General features: G+C 36.7%; 1 protein-coding gene across 2 annotated transcripts in view; it reads right to left on the minus strand.

Moving 5' to 3' along the window:
- The window catches only part of TOX (thymocyte selection associated high mobility group box), a 368,121-nt gene that overhangs the window by 34,108 nt on the left and 313,483 nt on the right, over positions 1–20,530 (minus strand). For both annotated transcript variants that reach the window (XM_072604653.1, XM_072604654.1), the window contains one exon: positions 11,701–11,931. In XM_072604653.1, coding sequence (XP_072460754.1) covers positions 11,701–11,931 — 231 coding nt within the window. The remainder of the gene's footprint in view (positions 1–11,700; positions 11,932–20,530) is intronic.

The raw sequence follows: 20,530 nt of genomic DNA on the forward strand, positions 1-20,530 counted from the left end.
ACTCATCACGTCACATTACATGGATTGATGGATCCACTTTCTCTTGTTAGCTGTAAATGTTCAGAGGAAGGATTTAAAGGAATGATTATAAGAGACATATTTCTGTATTAGTGTTCAGAGGGCAATGGGACAGATCAGAATGGAAATCTAACGTGGATTCTTTCCAGTTCATTGGCACCTTCACAGATTTGAAAAACTAGCCAAGGTTTATGATACTTCACATCTTATGGCTCTTTGTTTATTTTATATATTAAAACACTCAAATTAATGAGAGTCAACCAAATTAATGAGAGTCAACCAGAAGCTGGTTTTGATGAAAATGCCTTAAGGAAGTCCTCAACATGCCACTTGACCTCTCAATATTTATAAAGAACTATTTCTGAACCTTTAAGATTCCTATCCAAGCACGGCAAAATTGGGATCATAGATTTAGAGTGGGAAAGCACCTAAGACTAATAATACAGCTTAATTCCCTAATGTTGTTGTTGTTCAGTTATCTTCAGTCACGTCCAACACTTCGGGGTTTGGTAGAGATATTGGAGTGGCTTGCCATCTCCTTCTCCAGCTCATTTTTACAGATGAGGGAACTGAAGCAAACAGGGCTAAGTGACTTGCCCAGGATCAAATCGTAACTAAGGGTCTGAGGAGATTTAAACATGGGAAGATGTGTCTTCCTGACTCCAGGTCCTATGCCACCCACCTAGCTACTGTCTGAGATTGCCTGAGGTTACAGATAAAGAAACTGAGGCTGAGAAGCAAAGTTATTTATTCAAGGTCATACTGACTATAAGTGGCAGAGCTGTGACCTGAAGATCTGACTCTAAATTGTGCATATTTTTCCAAAGAGTTAGGCTGTCTCAAAGAAAGAGTTCTCTCTTCTGGAGAGATACTAAAAAGATTCCTAGGCTACTCAGGAAGTTGCACCAGAGGCCCCGGGAAGGGCAGGGCTCAAGAAGTTCATCTATTGTAGCATGACAAGCTAAAAAGGGTGACAGGGAATACACTTAGAAGTGGTCTCCAACTTAATGGGAATAACATTCTGTGATGACCACTTTACTCAGCCTTCAACATGTGATAAAGATAGGACTGATTTGCAAGTTTGTGATAGAAATGGTCTCTCTGTCCCTCTCAGGGAAAGACAAACATTGAAAAGGAATGTGATTTATACTCTAAATATTAGTGCTTCGTTGAGCTGCAAAATGGCTTCCAAATGGCGCACAGCTGGTTGAAATAAAGTGAAAAGTTGGACAGAGGAGGATTAGAATATCATAATACATCATATATACAGTTTACTCCAGTTTATCAAAAGACTTTTGAATCTACCCTGTACTAAGAGTCAGAGGATATTGTTTGGTATTGTGAAAGGGTTTGCATGTTTTGCCCTAGACATACATCTCAGGGAGGAAACTAAGATACTTATACATATCTTTGTGGGTTGATATAATTTAATCAATGACTTCTCCAAGGAAGTCAAAACTCAGTAAAATGTAATCTTCTGAATCTCTGATTCATTTGAAAAAATGTTCTTAATATTTAAGTATATTTAAAAGACGAATAGTCCCTAACTAAAATATACTCTAAAGTTTTTTTTTAAATTACTGATTGTGATGGACATGAAAAGGAAAAATAACCCCAACCTTATGCTTAGGAAAATTTTTCTTATAATCTCTCTCACCATCCCACTGAGAAGAACTCATCTAGAAAGGGAAACTCTTTAAAATCTCTTCTAATCCTTCCTTCCTTCCTCTCTCATTGACTTGGTCCATAGCCTGTATCCAAGCATGTGTTATTTCAACAAACACTTTATAGCAGAAAGAAAGGCAGCAGAAAATTCTGCACGAAATTTGGATTCTATGAAGTCAAATTAGGCTGTTTCTGCTTAAGTTATAATACACTATTCCCCAAGTTTGTATTTGATAGAAAAAAAATTTAATTTGTATTATATATGAACCATAATAACAGCAAGCCTATAGCAAATAAGTACTTTAATTTTCAGAGGACTTCAGAAATTGAGAGCACAAGGACTTCTTTTAGTATATTAAAGAGGTGAGCTGGAGGAGATAAAACATCTATCAATCAGTCAACAACCATTTATGAGGCACCTACTATGCACCAAACACTAGGTTAGAAAGCTGAGGATATATAGATAAAAATGTAACAGTTTCTGTTCTTAAGAAGTTTACATTCTGGTAACCAAGCATTTGATACATACTTAAATACCAAGTATCCCAAAAGCCTTAGTGTTGGTTTCAGCCCTCAAACCTTAGACCAGCACTAAAACTTTTGGGACACCCAAATTTCTCATAGGATACAATATTTTAATACAAATGTCCAATGAAATAAATAAAGCCCTGATACTCTTCAGTGAGACTTAGATATTTCTAAGTCAACTAAAACTATAGGGCACACACACTTGAGGAAACTATGGCTCATGTAAATTAAATGACTTACTGAAGACCACTCCAGCAGTAAGCATCAGAGCTAGGATATGAACCAGGGCACTTTGATAAGAAATCCATCACTCTTTCCATTGCAACACACTGCCTCCCATAAACATTGTCTACCCATAACTGGACTTCTCAAAATAACTAGTCAAATTTAGTCATGATGTGATTTGCTTGGAATATGTCTAAGAATAATAAAACCCAAGGAGATGTCAAAACCAGTATTTACAGAATGATAAGGAGGTCCACTATGAAACATCTGGGGAAGAAGGAAGAGGAAAAGAGAAGGGAATAATTATATAGCATTTACTATGTGCCAGGAACTGTGCTAAGCACTTGATAAATATTATCTTCATTTGATCCTTGCAACAACTTCCAAGGTAGAAGTTGTTTTTAATCCCCATTTTACAGTTGTGGAAACGTAGAGGTTAAGTGACTTGCTCAGGGTTCACACAGCTAGTAAGTATCTATGGTCTATCTGAACTTGTCTTCCTGACTCTAGCACTAGCACCTAGCTCCTTTGTAATGATAGTCTTCTGAGAGGGAAGGGCTCTCTTGCCATACTCTGGTTGTGAAAGTGTTCTGGGCTAGGTGTGACAGAATAGAAAGTGATATATTCTCATGAATTACCCCTCTCTTCCACTCATCTGACAATGGATCTATACAAAGAATTTTTAAATTGGGTTATAGTTTTAAATATGGCATTTTAACAGAAATGCTGCAGAAGTAACTAAAGGAACACAGGCTTAGTAGTAGGGGGTCTTAATTAACCTTCCCAACCAGTGACTGCAAGGATAAACAATCTTTGACATAGAAAATTGAGAAAAGTTTTGAAGATACTGTCAAAGGTGCAACTGACCTGGGAAAAGGGGCATCATTTTGTACTCTGTGCCCTAAATCTCAAATAATGTGCAGCACAGCCCAATGCACAGAATTTTTCTTGGTACATACACACCACAGATGACACCAACACAGACATCTAGAGAAAGTATTCCAGAGAACCAGACTTTCAATAACTGTACTGCTCTGTTTTATAAAAGTCTTACCTGGATGTTCTACTTCCCCTCTTGTGTACATACTCAGCTCTACTTCCACAGTATAAGGGTCAATTTGGAAATGCCAATGTGGAGGGCTTTAGTTCTTTTACATGTTTCCTACCAGCAGCCTGAGAATGGAACAGAGACTGTTTCTTTTGAGCTGATGGCAGTAATTGCTGACTTCTTGCCTCCAATATCAACTATGTTGTTTCTGTGAGAACACTTTGCAGGAAGATTAAGATTTTTTTCTTCAAAAATTGATTCTTTGGACATTCTTCACTTGATAAATGGTCAAAGGATATGACCAGGCAGTTTTCAGAAGAAATCAAATCTATCTCTAGGTATATAAAAATGCTCTAAATCACTACTGATTAGAGAAATGCAAACTAAAACAACTCTCAGGTATCATCTCACACCTATCAGATTGGTTAATGTGATAGAAGAGGAAAGTAATAAATATTAGAGAGGATGCAGAAAAATTAGAACACTAATGTATTCCTGGTGGAGTTGTGAACTGATACAACCATTTTGACGAACAATTTGGAACTATGCCCAAAGAGCTATAAAACTATGCATTCCTTTTGGTCCAGCAATACCACTACTAGGTCTGAATCCCAGAGATTAATGAAAAAGGAAAACATCCTATATGAACAAATATTTGTAGCAGCTGTTTTTGTGGTGGCAAAGGGATGCCCATCAATTGGGAAATGACTGAACAAGTTGTGGTATATGATTGTGATGGAAAGCTATTGTGTTATAAGAAATCATGAGCAGGATGATTTCAGAAAACCCTGGGAAGACTTAGATGAACTAATAGAAAGTGAGCAGAACCAGGAGATCATTTTATACAGTAATATCAATACTGTACAATGATCAACCATGCATGTCTTAGCTATTCTCAGTAATATGATACAAGAAAATTCTGAAAGACTTAGGATGAAAAATGCTATTTCCAGAGAAAGAACTGACATAGTCTGAATGTAGATTGAAGCATAATTTTTAAAATTTTATTTTCTTGATTTTTTTTTTGTTTTTGGTCTGCATTCTCTTTTGCAATATGGCTAATATGCAAATATTTTGCATAACTCTGCATGTATAATCTGTATCAAAGGCTTGCCTTCTCAAGGACAAAGGAAGAAAATCTGGAACTCCAAAAGTATAAAAACATGTTAAAATTGTCTTACATGTAATTGAGAAAAAATAAAATAAAAACATTATTAAAAAAGAAAAGGATCTCTCTAACAAAAAAAAAAAAAGAAAATTGATCCTTTGGGCATATATGAGTATTTACCACTTTTACCATAGCATGGTCATTTCAAAAGCAACAATCACACTCAGTGGTAGTAGTGGCAGAATGGATTAATTAAGGTGAAAGGAATTATTATCTATGAGTTATCATCATCATCACCATCCTTCTAATATGGTGCATAAAAACACTTAACAGGTCTGCTAAAAATAATGTGTGTATTTTCATAGGAAAAAAAGTGCTAGACTGTGTCCCTCTATCGTATTTGACTTTCTCCCTCTGGAACTTTGCTTATTTTCTTCCCTGTACATGGAAAACTCTCCTTTCTCCCATCTCTGCATATGAACATCTACTTGTCCTTTAAGGCCAAGCTCACATACTACCAGTTCCAGTAAAACATCTCCATTCTCAAAAGCTGGATACTTTCTCATATGTGCTTACTATATTCTAATTTTTATTATATTTACCCATGCATATGTCTAATCACTCCTGCTTGACTGCAAAATACTATCTTATTTATCAATTCTATCTCTCCTGGTGCTTAGCCTAATGCACTGCACATAGTAGATATAACTGCTGAAAGTTAGATGGATGAATGAAAAATATATCAAGAAAAAAACAAATGTGTGTCTTTAAAACCATGCTAAGTCTAGATCTTTTCTTGGATCTAGCACTAAGCAGGTTATTTGGAAAAGAAGATCACTCTAGAATCAATGTATTATTAATAACATGATGATTGCAGCATACTCCATGAAAACTCTCATTTCTAAGTTTGATAAAATGCGGCAATTATCCAATACGAGCGTCTGATTTCTCATGTTGAGCACACCTAGCAGGAGGTCCACTCCTGTCTGCCATCCTGCAGAGCTGCAGAAGATTCCTGCTGGTTCATCTAGCACCACAAATGGTCTTCTCAGGTAAGAAGTCTATTAGACCCTCTTGGTTATCAATTAGTCATTAGGAGCAACAAGTATCTATTGACAGTTTGGTAAGTGCACTTAAAGCCACAGGAGTATCTTTACATTTAAGTGGAAATTAAAAATGCCATACGCTGTCTTTGTGATCCTTAAATGTATTCCCATCTAGCTCTTCTAGTCAGGAGTTTTTGCTAAATACCTGAAATAATGACATTGCCTGTGTGGCTGATTACACATTTAAACCCCGTGTAGTCAATGAAAGTGCCCACCAAATGAAGAATTAACCTTGGGCTGTATTTTAATATGGGCTTCTAGGTGGTACAGTGGAAAGTCCTGGGCCTGAAAGTCAGCTCAAATTCAGCCTCAGCACCTTACTAGTTATGCAACCCTGGGCAAGTCACTTAATCCTGTTTGCCTACTGGCTAATGACAAGACATTGTCTACTGTCAGGCTCACAAGTGGAGATCTTACAACCTGTCAAAGTAGAAAGTAAGTTCCTTGAAGGCTGAACATTTTCCCTTCTGACTTTTTATCCTTAACACCTGCCACAGTGCCTTGCACGAATCAGTACCTGACAAATGTTCATTGGATTGAACTGGTAGGACTGATTAAAGGTTGCACTCAAATGGCATTGCCATTAGGAGTCCCATATCTGCCTCTGTACTGCAATGAAACTTCAGAGGGGGACTTCAGTAGAGAATCTCCCTTATACAAGGGAATTTTAATGAGAAGGCCAAGAGAAGTCCATGTGTGAATGGTAGACTATAACAGGCCTTTAGGTAATGTAAGTACTGGTGACATAAAATCTAAGTTCCATGAGATGATAAAGGATAAATGGCACCATTTATCTGGTGGGTGTTTGAGCACCAATGAGGAGTAAATGATTTGATTTTGTGGGCTCGGAGGATTTGTCAGCTGCCTCATAAGTATAATTCTGGCTCTTCATATCCCTGCTGCTTCTAATTTAGCAGGACAGGCTCATAATTGAAGCAAATTAACTATTTACACTTGCCACTTCTACCAGGGGAAGAGGACACATCAGCAGGAAAGAATGAGTGGGAAATTAAATTCTTCCCACTTGTGTCAGATCTGCCCTTATATAAACACATTAACAGGAATTTCATGAGGCGTCAAGCATAGGGATAAATACTGAGGGATAAAATAATGAGGTGTTGCTAGTGAGCTGAACCTCTATGGCTAACATTGCTGGATATGAATTATGCAGCCTGAAAGAAGGCATATGTTACAGTACTCAAATACTTGCCTTGCAAGCGCTTGCTAATCATTAAATTCTGGAGCAGGAGGTAAATCTATCTTCCCATTCTACCCCAAGGTGTAGCATGTACGTAAATATCTTCTGTCTCTCTGCCTTTCTCCCCCTCATACACATACACATGTATACATACACATACACATAAACACACACAGGTTGTTGTCCTTTCTGAATATACCAAACTCTGAACAGACATTCCATTCCATTTTTAGCATAACAGCATGTTTATTTAGCTCTTTGGCTGAAGCTTTAAAGCCATTTAACGTAATGTAAACAAGAACATTTTGTTTGTAATTTGCTAAATGCATTACAGCCTTACTGTGTCTCCAATTAGGAACTTAAGGTTCATTTAGTACATTTACATCTGGTTCTGATTTAAAGTGACTTTCCTTTTCCATTTAAGAGCTGCTTTGACTTGGCTGAAAATGACCTGAGTGCCCTTTCTAGCTATTTGGACCATTCCTGTCTGCTTTAAAGCCAGAGAGACTCTTATTTAATAGGCTTAGTTTGAGCTTCACAGTAGCCAGTGCACATGGGATCTATATTGAGATGAGCAGTAGAAAAGAATTCAGGAATACTTAGATAGACAGAAGATTTAACTGGAACCTCATTTGAAAAAAGGATGCTGAGGACTGCTGGAAATCCAGTGAGACCAATACGGAAGATGGGACATAGTTACATTTCTCTTTTCCCCTCTATAGTTTCTAGTCAGTGAAAAATAAGTAGCAAAGAACAACATCACACTGATAACTTGTTTTGTATTACTTTCCCCATCTGGTGCCTTCTTTAAAAAAAAGACAATATACTAGCTTAGTGAAATGAGCTCTATGTATTGTCTTACGATTCATTAGCATTTAAAACTTCCAGTTGGAATCCCCAACACAATTCTGTTCCCACTCCAGAGTCAGCACCATTTTCTAAAGTATTAAAATGAAGATATTTCTGATAGGTACATTTTTTTTTCCCAAGTGACTTTGGGAAAGTAACTGGGTACGTGTGTGTGTGTGTATGTGTGTGTGTGTGTGTGTGTGTGTGTGTGTGTGTGATATTGTGTCTCTCAGAAGATTTGATCTCTTCTTTCTGCATTTCTTTGAATTCCTTCTTTGCACAGAACTTCATAGTGGCCCAAGTCTCTCTCCCTCTCTGTGTCTCTCTGTTTCTGTCTCTCTCTCTCTCCCCTGACTATTTCATTCATCATGGATCCTGAAAATAAAGATCTGCCATTCTCCATGCTTCTTTTTCCCTCTCACACTCCCCAGTGAGGGAGCATGTGATATAAACACATGGCAACTCTATTAGTCAGGCTCTCATGTATAGTCAAGAAAACATTCAATTGTAATCTCCCTAATAGCTAGTTTTTCTTAAATATTGTAATTTTCTAAGCCCCCAATAAGTCATCAATAATTTTGTCCATTTTTCCCAGTTTGTGTTTACATTTGTAGCTGTTAGTAATTGTGGGCTATTAGGACAACAGGAGTTGTGCACAATTGCGGTTCATGGAATCCTAGCCTCCCATTTGAACCAGCTGCCTGCACGGTGCCAACTGCATCATGTGGCTTTGTTTTCTAACATGCACATTTGTCCTAAATTTTGGAGCTTAACTGCCTGCCTCTAATCTGCTCCAGCGACATTCCTTTAAAAATAAATAACAGTATGTATGCTCTCCAATTTGAATATTAAACGAGGGCGAAGTAGAATTAATTTAGTCTGAAACACAGATATTACATTATGCTGGCACAGTGAGTCAACATAAAGGGAATGAACAGGTGGTAATACACCATAATAACACTTATGGATATTTTGTTGAAATTCTCATGATGCTGAAATGCTAAAAACTAGGCAAGTGCTTTTACTTTGTTGGGAGCCCTTTCAAGCTCCAGCAAGTCTGTCTCCTGAGAATAGAGCCTTGGTCTTCCACATGCAGGATACTTCTTCTAGGAATTATGAGCTGGTTTCATCTCCCTGACCTCATTCTGCTCCTGAGAGGGGATGGAACACCTCCTATTTGGAGTGTTGTCTATCGTTGTGGAAAAGACAGTCATTGTTCCTTTCAATTTCTCCTTAGGAAAATCTCACTATTCTTGTTTTAAGCAAGCCCCTCTGCCAGGAGGAAACAGGAGCATTTGGCCATTTTAATGAAGATCAATAGATAAAAAGAATGCCAAGGTGCCTGTCATAAGAGTTCTCATCTTCCTAGTTAAAGTTTCCCAAGCATTTTCCTCCCCCAACAGTGTTGACAAGTAGGCAATAACATAAAAGCAGTCTCTTATTTGGAGATAGGGATTAGAGTTTCTGCTAATCCCTTGTCCCAGTATTCATGTCTTGGGATACTTTTCTAAAAGAGAATAATAAACATAAGAAAAAAGGGAATAATAAACATAAGAAACCCCATTTCTCATATCTGTTTCTTTCCCCCATGCAACACTTGACAGTCAGTTACCAACTGGATTCTGGCAAAGACTTTTGCTTCACAATACCTAATGTGTTGTGCCATCTAAGTGATACAACAGCTCAATTTTTATTTCTAAGCTGGGTGCTCCAAAGCAAGCTCTAATAAGATAAAGACAAAAGGCAGTCTAATTATATGTAACTTATAAATGAATCAGAAAGTCAATGCAAGAAAGAATGTGGAGCAATCATACATGTGTGGAAACAGTTCAGAGACTTTCCAGCTGTCTATCTAGGATCTTGGGATGATTTTATGAAGAGGTCTTTAACACTGCTCTGTCCTTATTTAATGAGAATTTACACTGGGAAGGCTTAGCTTCCTTCAGAAAGTCAATGTTGCTCTAGTTTTTTTTTTTTTTAGCATAAGAGCAGAGTTAGAACAAAATGGATAATCTTTTGGTTGATGAACCTCTTGGAGTAAAACGACCTTCTGAAGGTCACCTGGCATCCCTTTTCTTTCTCTTCCAACTCGAAAAAACCCCAACACCCTTACCAAAATTGAAAATGATGCTCCTCTTAGAGGGAAATTAGCTAGAGTTCGAAGTCTTTTAGTTTGTATTTGAAATTGCAAAGTGACTAGATCCTGACAGAAACATAAGATTACACATTTAGAGTTGGAAGAAACCTTAGAGGCCATCTCAAGTCCGACCTCTTAATTTTACTGCTGAGGAAACTGAGGCTTAGAGAGGCAAAGTATGTTGCCCATTGTGACAGTGTCAGATGGGATTTGAACTGAAGACTCACCATTTCAAAGTCCAGCAACATATCTCCTGCACCATTATTTTTTCATGTACATCAGTACCACAGGAGAATAGCCTAAGTGAGCTCTGGGAAGGCACTTTTAATATTGTTTGTCTGTAACCACTCTGATTTCTGAATATTGCCCAGTAAGACAGAAATTTGGTCAGACATTGGAGCACTGCTTTGACGAATGTAAGGCAATATGTATTTAGCTTATTCAATTAATTTCTTATTTAAGCAATATCTGCATTGTCTCTGAACTTGGCTTAAGTAATGTGCCTAGGCAGTTTGTCCTATAAGGTATTTTCCTCTCCATTAATAGAAGTCCATTAATCGAACTCTCCATTAATAGAACCATTAATAGAAGAAGACTTATGGCATAGCTCTCTTCTTATTTCATCAAAGGGACCCCCCTTTTGGGCTGGATATCTCTCACGGTAGCTAAATCAACACCTGCAGACTCTACATCTCTAAAACATAAAAGAAGGTTGGTAGGGGAGGTTCTATGAGTGACATCAGCAGAAATTTCTACTTTAAGGAAACCCACAACCGAGTTAATTTTCACAATATATAGGCATTTTTAGACTTTGAGATTCTCTCTTTCTCCTGACAAGATTCTCTCTGTTTAAGAACCTGATGAAAAGAGATGTAGTACTCTATAAAACAACTAAGAGGCAAAGGCACCAAACATGGGAGTAACTCACCATTAAGAAGATATTCCTATTCTCCAAATGCTCAAGCTACAGATATTTAACCATTTCAGTGACCAGTGTGTTCCCACTCATTTTACATAAATCTCATGCTAGTGGCTGCATTATTTAAATGAGAATGGTAACTTGTCTGGTCATTGACAGGCCATGGTAAACATGTTCAAGGTTTAGAAAAATGGGGCAAAACTGGGTCACTGTCAAGGGAGGGTAATGTTTCCAAGGACCACATCGCTAACTGATTCCCTACTATCCTCTAAGGACTCCTGAAACACCTCAGGACATGGCCGAGAAGCAGGCTCTCACTTGGTCTTCCCCAGTACAGCATTTGGTGATACCATGGGGATACATTAAATGAAGAAGCAAATTGCACATATGTTCCCACTTAACCCAATGTGGACTATGTTCTAGAAGGGTTTGGGTAACATACTTTGCCGGTCTTTGGGGAGTGGTTGAGGATAGAAGAACTTAAGCTTTAAGTTAATTTAGCAAAGAGTAAAACTGGGTTTTGATGACAAATGAGTAAACAGTAAGTGCTGAAGAGAGGTGTGGACAGTTTTCAAAACACCCTAAGGATTTTTTGGTCTTTATGAACACACCAGAAACTCTAGGGAGTGATATAATCCTGGCTAAGGCATGTAAAGTCCCTTTCAAAAGTAACTGCACTATATAAACCTTGAAACAAAGAAAAGAACATATAGTAGAGCAATAAAGTGGTATAAAATTATATGAAAGTCTCCTAAAGTGTAGTTCTGATGTAGCCCATTTTCTCTCATTCATTCCAGTCATTGAAGAAGCCATTCAAAGCACTTAGAAGCTATTTCTTTGCAGCTTACCCAATTTCTACAACCAAGTTAACACCCACTCCCTTTTGTAACATTTCTTACCTGTTTTTGCTCCTCTCCTAAACCATCCCACATTGAAGCCACGATTTTGGAGACTTCACCAAAAGTAGCATTTGGATTTTGGCCTTTGATGGCTGCCTGGGTATCTCGGAAGAATAATGCATAGGCAGACACAGGCTTCTGAGGCTCGTTCGGGTCCTTCTTCTTCTTCTTTTTGGGAGTTTTTGGTTTCTTTCCCATATCAGAAGCAGGCCTTTTCTCTCCACCATTTATCTGGAATAGGATCATAGTAGACTTACAGAGGGGCCCACGAAAGGCAGAGGCCAAACCAAATTGCTGTTTCTCATTTAGGCTAACAGACACGCATGCACAATTCTAAGTAGCATTTTTATTTGTAGCTCTGGGCTCATATAAAACTTGATATCTCATGTAAGCTATGACTCAGTCCCTCACAGCTTACGTAAGAAATCTTTAAAAATAATTTTTGATTGTCTTTAGAGAATTATTGCCCTATTGTATTGATACAGCTATTTCTTTTTTTTCACTTTATGGGTTTGATAGTAATCATGACAGTTGCTTGGTGGCTGGGTCAGTCACATTTCAATGCACTGATTTACACAGACCCTGGAAGCTTTCTGAACAATTTTTAACAGTCTCAATCTTTAGAAAGAATTCTCATGTTTCAGAGGCTTGTCCTTCCATTTCCATGCCTTCTAGTTTTAGAACTCTGCATTTTTGAATGTTACACCAGCAGAGCGAGAAATCAGTCAATTTCTATGAAGCTAGAAAGTAAAAGTCCTAGAAATGGACTACCAGTTTGTTGTCTGTGGATCAACCTAGCTAGTTCTTCACTCAAATATTGGCCACCAGGAGATGATTCTTTGGGGGAAGGGCAGACAAGTTTGTGAAACCATCTACTAAGGCATGGAGAGAACAATCATGCCATTGCAATCATACATCCTTAAAGTATTGAAACTTTACATTGGTGATGACTATACCAGAGACTCATATTACATAAACAATAAAAACCTCATTTGTTCAGTGGCATAGCTTGCCTGAAAGAATGAAAAGTCAGTAATAAAGGTTTCTTTAAATATGTGAAATGGAATAAATCAACTAGAGAAACAATGGAGACATTCCATGATGACACAGGGAAAGAAAAAATTTCCTCAATAATCAAAAGTCTATAGAGAAAAGGGTTTAATGAACCATTTGGCTTGTGAGTGTTGAGGCTTCTAGGATAGATCAAAAATTCATCAATACAGATCAATAAAGACAGTACAGGTCATCTAATCCAATCATTAATTTTATAGATGAGGAGACTGACGCTCAGTGATGTCAAGCAACTTGCCTTAGGTCACACAGGTAGGTCGAGCAATAGAGTCAGGATTCAGACCTCTGACTCTACAAGTGATTCTCTTTTGAGATGGGACCCCTGCTTGGTACATAAGGATTTTCAATTAGGAATTATATCAAAGGTAAGAGAAAAATAATAGATACTATGGATGAGAACTGTATGTTTAAGGGAAAGCTTAATTTTAATTGTACTTATGGAGGAACAGAATTATGTAGATAAGTATAGTTTACTAATTGGATGGATATTGCATTTTGTCAAAGAAATTTGATCCTAAAGAGATATAGTTGGCACAAATGGTATAGGTGGAGAGGAAGGTGAGAAGGCACAGGTATCTCTCTCTCTCTCTCTCTCTCTCTCTCTCTCTCTCTCTCTCTCTCTCTCTCTCTGTGTCTATATATATATATATATAATGGCAGAAGAGTATACAAATCTTTCTAAGCATCAACAAAATCGAGTTGGGATCTAAGTGCATAACAGACTGCTCTCTGTGTAAGCCATAAAAGGAGTGGTGAAAGTATCTGTAGCAAATACTTACATAGTAAAGCCAGGGTCATGCCAACAGGGGGAAAAGAGAGCTAATAAAGCAAAGAATTTCAGCTCTCAAATTACCTTTTGGTAACTGCTAACTTTTGGAGTAAAAAGGTTGGATGTGCTAGATCTATGTGTACTAAATATATAGGATCTACTTAATTAACATGACGTGTAGCCAACACCCAACTGATATTCACTGGATAGAATTTGAGTGAAAAAAAATGTAAATTGCAGTTTAAACAAATGCCTATCTTTTAACAGCTACTGGGTCAGAGGACTGAAAGTACTTTCATTTTTGGTACTTTCATCTATCTAAGACGTTTCAGAGGAAACCTGGAAATTATAGATTTTTGAGTTCGCACTGGGCAGGCTAATGGAATTTATCATCTGGCTAAGAATCTCTAAACATTTAGGCAATTATGACTTGGATTCTGAAAGGGAAATTATCCCTAACAAATTTGCCATAGTTATTTGAAGGACCAACAAGGCAGTAATAAGAGGGAAATAGAAAACATAATTTAGTTAGACCTTCAAAGACTTTTGACAAGGGTCTTCATCAAAGGTAATTTTTTTTAAAAAAGGAATCATTGGTGTTTAGGCAATTTTTTTTTAATGTAAAGCAAACTGACCAAGAAATAGGAAGTAAAGAGTAGGGCAAAATGTCCACCTTCTATCTATGTATTAGTATCAGGTCCATTTTTATAAAATGTTTTTCTGAATTAAAACGTGAAAATTTGAAATGAAATCCCCCTAAGTCTGTGGATATTAAACTCCTCTGAATAAGAAAATGCTTGTGATAAGAGATCATACTCTCATAGGTGAGAGCTAACATGCATGACAATAGTTATTTTACACTGTTTAACAATCTCTGCAACCTTACCTTCTTGTGCACACTATTAATGTCTGTAACAAATACTGGCTTCATTGATGGTATGGCAGACTTTAACCCAGCTAATGTGCCCATTCTAAATGAATAATGTCCATATTAAGACTTTGCAGTAATTAAGTGACAGAATACTTGCTAACCAAAATATCAAGTTTTGACCATTTGTATAAAATAATGGATCTATTTGATTACTCAAGAAAGTGAGCATTGTACAGATTTTTGTAGTTTGAATAACTACTAGATTACAAGCTAGATAAATACAGGTTAGAAAAATCAGCCTAATTTAATAAGATGTAATTTTAAACGGACAAATGTGAATTACTACACGGGCTAAAAAAATTAACTACATAAGTATGTGTATGTGTTTGGGAGGGGGCTAGGTAACGCTTCATATGAGAAAGGCCAGTGACTTCTGATGAAATGTAAACCTAATAAAGTCAATGGTCTGACCACAATGGGTAAAAGAGATAATTCACTCTTAAACTGAATTAATATAAACATAGTTTTTTGAATAAGGCAGGCGACAATCTTTCTCTATTCAGCCTTAGTGAGACCATATCTGGAGTCTTGTTTTTGGGCCAAGGTGCCATAATGTATGAAGGACTTTTACAAACTAATGTACTTCTTCAGTAATCCAGATAGTAAGAGTACTTGATGCCATGCCATAAAAGAATTGGTTAAAGGAAATAGGGTCACAACCTGGAGAAAAAAAGCCTTAGTAGAGCCATATTAGCTGTCTTTAAGTCAAATTCAGTCACTAACAAGTAGAAGATGAATCACACTTATTCTTCTTATTTTGAAGATGGAACAGAAGCAATGAGTGGAAATTGAGGAGCAGTAGATTTCTGCTTGATATGAGGAAGAATGGCCCAGCAAAGCAGAATAGGTAACTTTAGGAGGTAAAGAATTCCTTATCCCTGGCAGTCTTAAATGGGAAGTTGAATGTCTACCTCTTTAGTCCAACAGAGATGGGACTAAATGATCACAGAAATCATGTCCAGCTATATGATAGCTCACCAGTGCCTACCAACATGGGCATTTCATCAATTTCTATTTAGTTGAACTGAAAGAACTACATTCTTACATCACTGCAAATTCATTCTCTCCATGTTCTTTAAGGAGAGACTTAAGTACCTTACACTACATCTGTTACTAATGAGGAATACAGGACACAAGTTAAAGAACATGAGCCAACATGAAGGTCTGGCTTTCCTCTTCTGTCAACTAGGAAAAAGCAAAGAAATATAAAAGAAATAGAACTCATCAGAAATGAAAACTAGATTGTGTATATGAATCCTGAGTTTTCCATGAGCTCAAGATTCCAAAGTACATAGCAAGCTGAATAGGTGGATAATCTTTGTGCTTTGCAGTTCAACATTATGAAATGAGAATGTTCTACCTCATTGTGGTTTGGGATCTGATGAGTTTATGTGCTAAGGCAGTTTATAAAGGTAGTATAAGGCAACTGGCCATTTTCTGGCTTTCTGGGGTGGTATTTTTCCAGCACAGTTGAGAATGTAACAATGGTCTGCTGCCATGCAATGCATTTGTTGCATGTCCCAGAACCAGGGAGTTTTGCATGGTCTACTCTGTAGACTCTGGTATGTGAAAAATAAAGTTGCTCATTATTGTGTCTGTTATATTTCAAAGGAACATAACTATGGATGGGATGATTGTATAGACCAGTTGCTGATCATATTTTTGAATGGTAGTTGGTTTTCTGACTATGCATTATTTGAGATGAATCCAATAAGAATGGACATGGTTTGTCTGAAATTAACTAAAAGGATACATAATCATCAATAAGCAATCATTTTGAGCTTTGGCTAACTTCTGAAACCCATGTACCTGAATGGAAACAAATGAGTCTGTGTCTCTAAGCACTACATCAAATCATAAAATTTCTAATGTTGCTCGGGTTTTAAGATGGAAAGTTATGAAGACAAATTTAAGCTGTGTTGCAATAATCTTAAAAATAGAGAGGAAAGCACATGAAGGCCTTTTTTTTTTCAGGATGTAGAGTTCTAGCAGTTCTAATATCCTTCTCCACAATGCTTTTCTGGGTCTAGAATGGCAAGCCAACAAACACACAAATCTTTTCTAGAAACAACAAAAAATTAACGCTAACAACATAGAAAGTGGTTAGGATGAGACCTTAATTTGGACTCCCATCAGCCATGGAGATGTCATCATTAATTAAAGCAAAAGGCACAGAAAATGATTTTTACTTATAAATCATGCACACATGCACACAAACACAAATGTACATATTTTTTGTAACCTACTGATAGGCATAGATTTATTCCTCAAAATCCCTAGAGGTGTACTTAGCTCTTAGTAATCCACCTCCTGTCATGGCTTATTGCTTAATTATAGTGATGTATCTAACTTATTTATCACAAGAAAACAATAATCTTTCACTTTAAAAAAGCATGTGCTTACTATGTTGCTCAGATAATAGATCTTAAGACTACAACATCTAGGAGTTAAGACTCTCAAGGAAAGTGTCTCACTGATATCTAAATGTCCCTGGAGAAGTTGAAAATGTCTATAAGCATATTTAAAATAAACGGCAGCCATACTCAAGCCTTTAATGGAGCTAGGAGAGCGGTTTTATGCACACTATCTTGCAGTAATCGCTGTAGTTTAAAATAGATTTTAATCAAGCGCCATCTGCATAATAGGCTGAACAAACAACATCAAACTCTACTTATAAGTCTTATCATATAAAGTAAATATTGTAAAGTCTCCACTGCATAAACAAGACCTAGAACAGCATTTTTGTGGCTATGGTGTTTCTGTTGGTGAAGGTTTTGGTAATAAATGTTTTGGACTATTTAAATTGTTCCTTTATTTCCTTATGCAATCCATAAATTGAAAATATATGAGAATATTCAGAATTTGAGAGATAAATTAATTTTATTTGTCATGTTTGAGAAAAAATTCACAGAAGCAGAGGAAATCAGACCAAACTTATGGTGAATCCAGTAAGCTTGTGTTTTTTTTCCCTCACAGTCATGTTTATTACTGTAATCACTGAATAGCTACTGCATTATGCAAAAACATGAATTATAGAAAAAAATACACACAGAGTCCAAGACACTGTTTTGTATATATTTCAAAGGCATTAAAATAATTGATGGATAAACATCTTGGATTTTATTAAGTAGAATTCAGCGTTAAGTTGAGATCACCTGAACACAATCATTCAGAGAATATATTCAACTGAAATAAGTAGCTGATAGACAATTTGCATGAAAAAATAGGAGCTGAGTGGAATGCAATTGGAAGAGAACACTGGAGATGAAGTTAGAGGACTTGGGTTCAATCCCTGTCTCTGATACTCACAACCTGTGAAGTCACTTAACCACTTTGGGCCTCAGTTTCCTTAAGTGTAAATGAGGGGGTCTAGCTGTAAGACTATGACTCCATTACTGGTTATTTACATCAAATTTACTAGATTTCCTTGTTGAACCCTTCATTTGCCTATGTAAACAAAAATTTACTTTAAAAAATTATTGGATCCAGGTTTCTCCTGCATATGAAAGAGCAAGATTATCTTGGGCCAGTTTGCCAAAAAGCCTGAAGACTGTGCATAGCTGTTTCATTCTTTGTGTTTTCCCTAATTTGATAAGTGAGTATATACATGGTACTTAGGCCATGTCTAGAAACATAAGTCCTTGGGAAGAAAACAGTCTAGAAGAATTTTGTTTTGTGGCTTTTGGAAACATATACAGATAACTATTCTGCAAGGATTTGGGTAACTGAATTCAACCAATGTGAAAAAAAAAGGTTTCTTTTGTAGGCTCAGTCTTAACCTACTGCAGTTGCTTTTTAGTAAATCTTTTCTATTTTCCTAGTAATTAGTACTCCCCCTAATTGTTTTATATTTTCCAATTACTTATGTTTGTATCTCTTCTCCCTACACAGAAAGTAAACATCTTGAAGGCAGACAGTTTCATTCTTTGTCTTTAAACTCCCTGCACCCATGCTACAATGTATAACATGGAGTAGGCTCTCAATACATACTTTCTGATTTACATAAACATTCACACTAATTTAACTGTTGAAGCATGAAGAAAATGGAAATATTGAAGATGAATGCATTGCCCAAAGTGAAGCGCTAAAAATTTGAGAAAATGTGACTTCACAACTGCCTCGAGGTGAATTTGTGAAATATTTAGAATAATCCACCTGTACATAATGATACAGCACTTCTTTAAGAATGCAAGCTCTTGGAGCCATACAATGAACCCACTGTTCTAGAAAGTAATTTAGAACCATACCCAAAATGTCACTAAGCTGTGCATGCCCTTTGACCAATAATACCACTAATAGAAATACACACCAAAGAGGCTAAAGAGAAAGAGGGAGAAAATGTGTGTGTGTATACACACATACATATACGCACATACATGTACGCATAAATATGTATCTATGTGCATGTACATGCACACATACTCACATATATCACCATCTTCTGTTGCAAAGAATTGGAAACCAAAGGGGTATACATCAATTGAGTAATGACTGAAAAGATTATAGCCTAGGCATGTGATAGAATATTATATGCTCTAAAAATGATGAAAGGAACCAATTCAAAGAAACTTGAGATGACTTCTTATAAACTGATGCAGAGTGAATTAAGCAGAAGCAGGAGAAGTTTTATTGAAATGGCCATAAAATTGTAAAGGAAAAGGACTTTGGAAGAATTAAGAACTCTCTTTCGGGGGACTGAACAACTGTTACCTCTGGAAGACTTAAGATGACAGTATTCCTATATATCACAAACAAAACCCTGCAGGAAGGGACTGTAAGAGATATCCCATTTAAAATAACTTGGATATTTCTATTAGTGGTATTGCTTCTCTATAAAGGAGGATATTTCCCCAAGTGCCTTCTTCTTTATTACTAGGCTCTCAGTGTATAAGCCTTAAGAAGAATTGTCATAGTTGTGTTGTGTGTCAGAAAAATTAAAGATATGAAAATATGAATTTGTTTGTATTCTAAATTCATGTTGTCATAAAATCATAGATTTAGAGCTGAAAGTGACTTGAAGGGCAATTGATTCCAAATCTCTCATTTTACAAAAAAGGAAACTAAGACACAAAGGGTTTAACTGACCTTAGGATTGCAGTTAGTAAATATAGGATTTGAACTCAAATCTTTGTGATTTCCACTCCACTACATTTAAGGAGCATGTCCATAGTTAAGGGGCAGGATATAGATGATGATCCAGCAAAAACACTTCAGAAACAATCAGACAGGTAGGAAGATAACTAGCGAGCATGGTATCATGGAAATCCAGGGGAGAAAACGTATCTAGGAGGAAAGGTGGCCAATATTGTCAAGAGCTAGAGATTAGTTAATAAAGATAAAGACTGAATAAAGGCCAGGGTATCTAGGATATCATTGGTAACTTTGGAGAGACAACTTTCAGTTAAGTGATGAGGTCAAAAGTCATACTGCAAAAGATTGAGAAATGAATGAGAGAGGAGGAAGCATAAAAAATTAGTGTAAATAACTTTTTCTAGAAAGTCAGCTGTGGAAAGGAAAAAGAGATTTAGGATGATAGCCTGAGAACAGAGGTAGGGTCGAATAATGCATTTTCTGGTTTGTTTCTTTCTATCAATAAGGTATGGGGTAGGCTTGAAATGGTAGCCATATGGAATGAGAGCAAGATACTGAAGATGGGAATGATGGCTTTGGAACCACTGACAAGTGAAAAAGTCAAAAACGAAGATAAAAATGGCCATGAAATTATCTGAATTTCATTTTTTTTTGAATTTTTCAATGGGAGATGTCAATGTACAGAACCTTTTTATTTTGTTTGCTCATAGGATCATAGATTTGGAGCTAAAAGGGGCATAAGAGGTCATTGAATCCAACCCTTCATTTTATAGGTGAGGACTCTGAGAGGCCTTAGAGCCATAAGATGACTTGCCTGGGTCACAGACCTACTAAATCTATGAGACAGGATCGGAAGCCAGGTTTCTCTCATTCTAAGTTCAGTGTTCTACTGATTACTCCACAGACTCCTCATCAGACCCTGACTCTTAAACATGAACCAGAGATTACATGGACTTTTAAACTGAGAG

The sequence above is a fragment of the Notamacropus eugenii genome, chromosome 4 (genome assembly GCF_028372415.1).
Source record: "Notamacropus eugenii isolate mMacEug1 chromosome 4, mMacEug1.pri_v2, whole genome shotgun sequence".
Lineage (NCBI taxonomy): Eukaryota > Metazoa > Chordata > Mammalia > Diprotodontia > Macropodidae > Notamacropus > Notamacropus eugenii.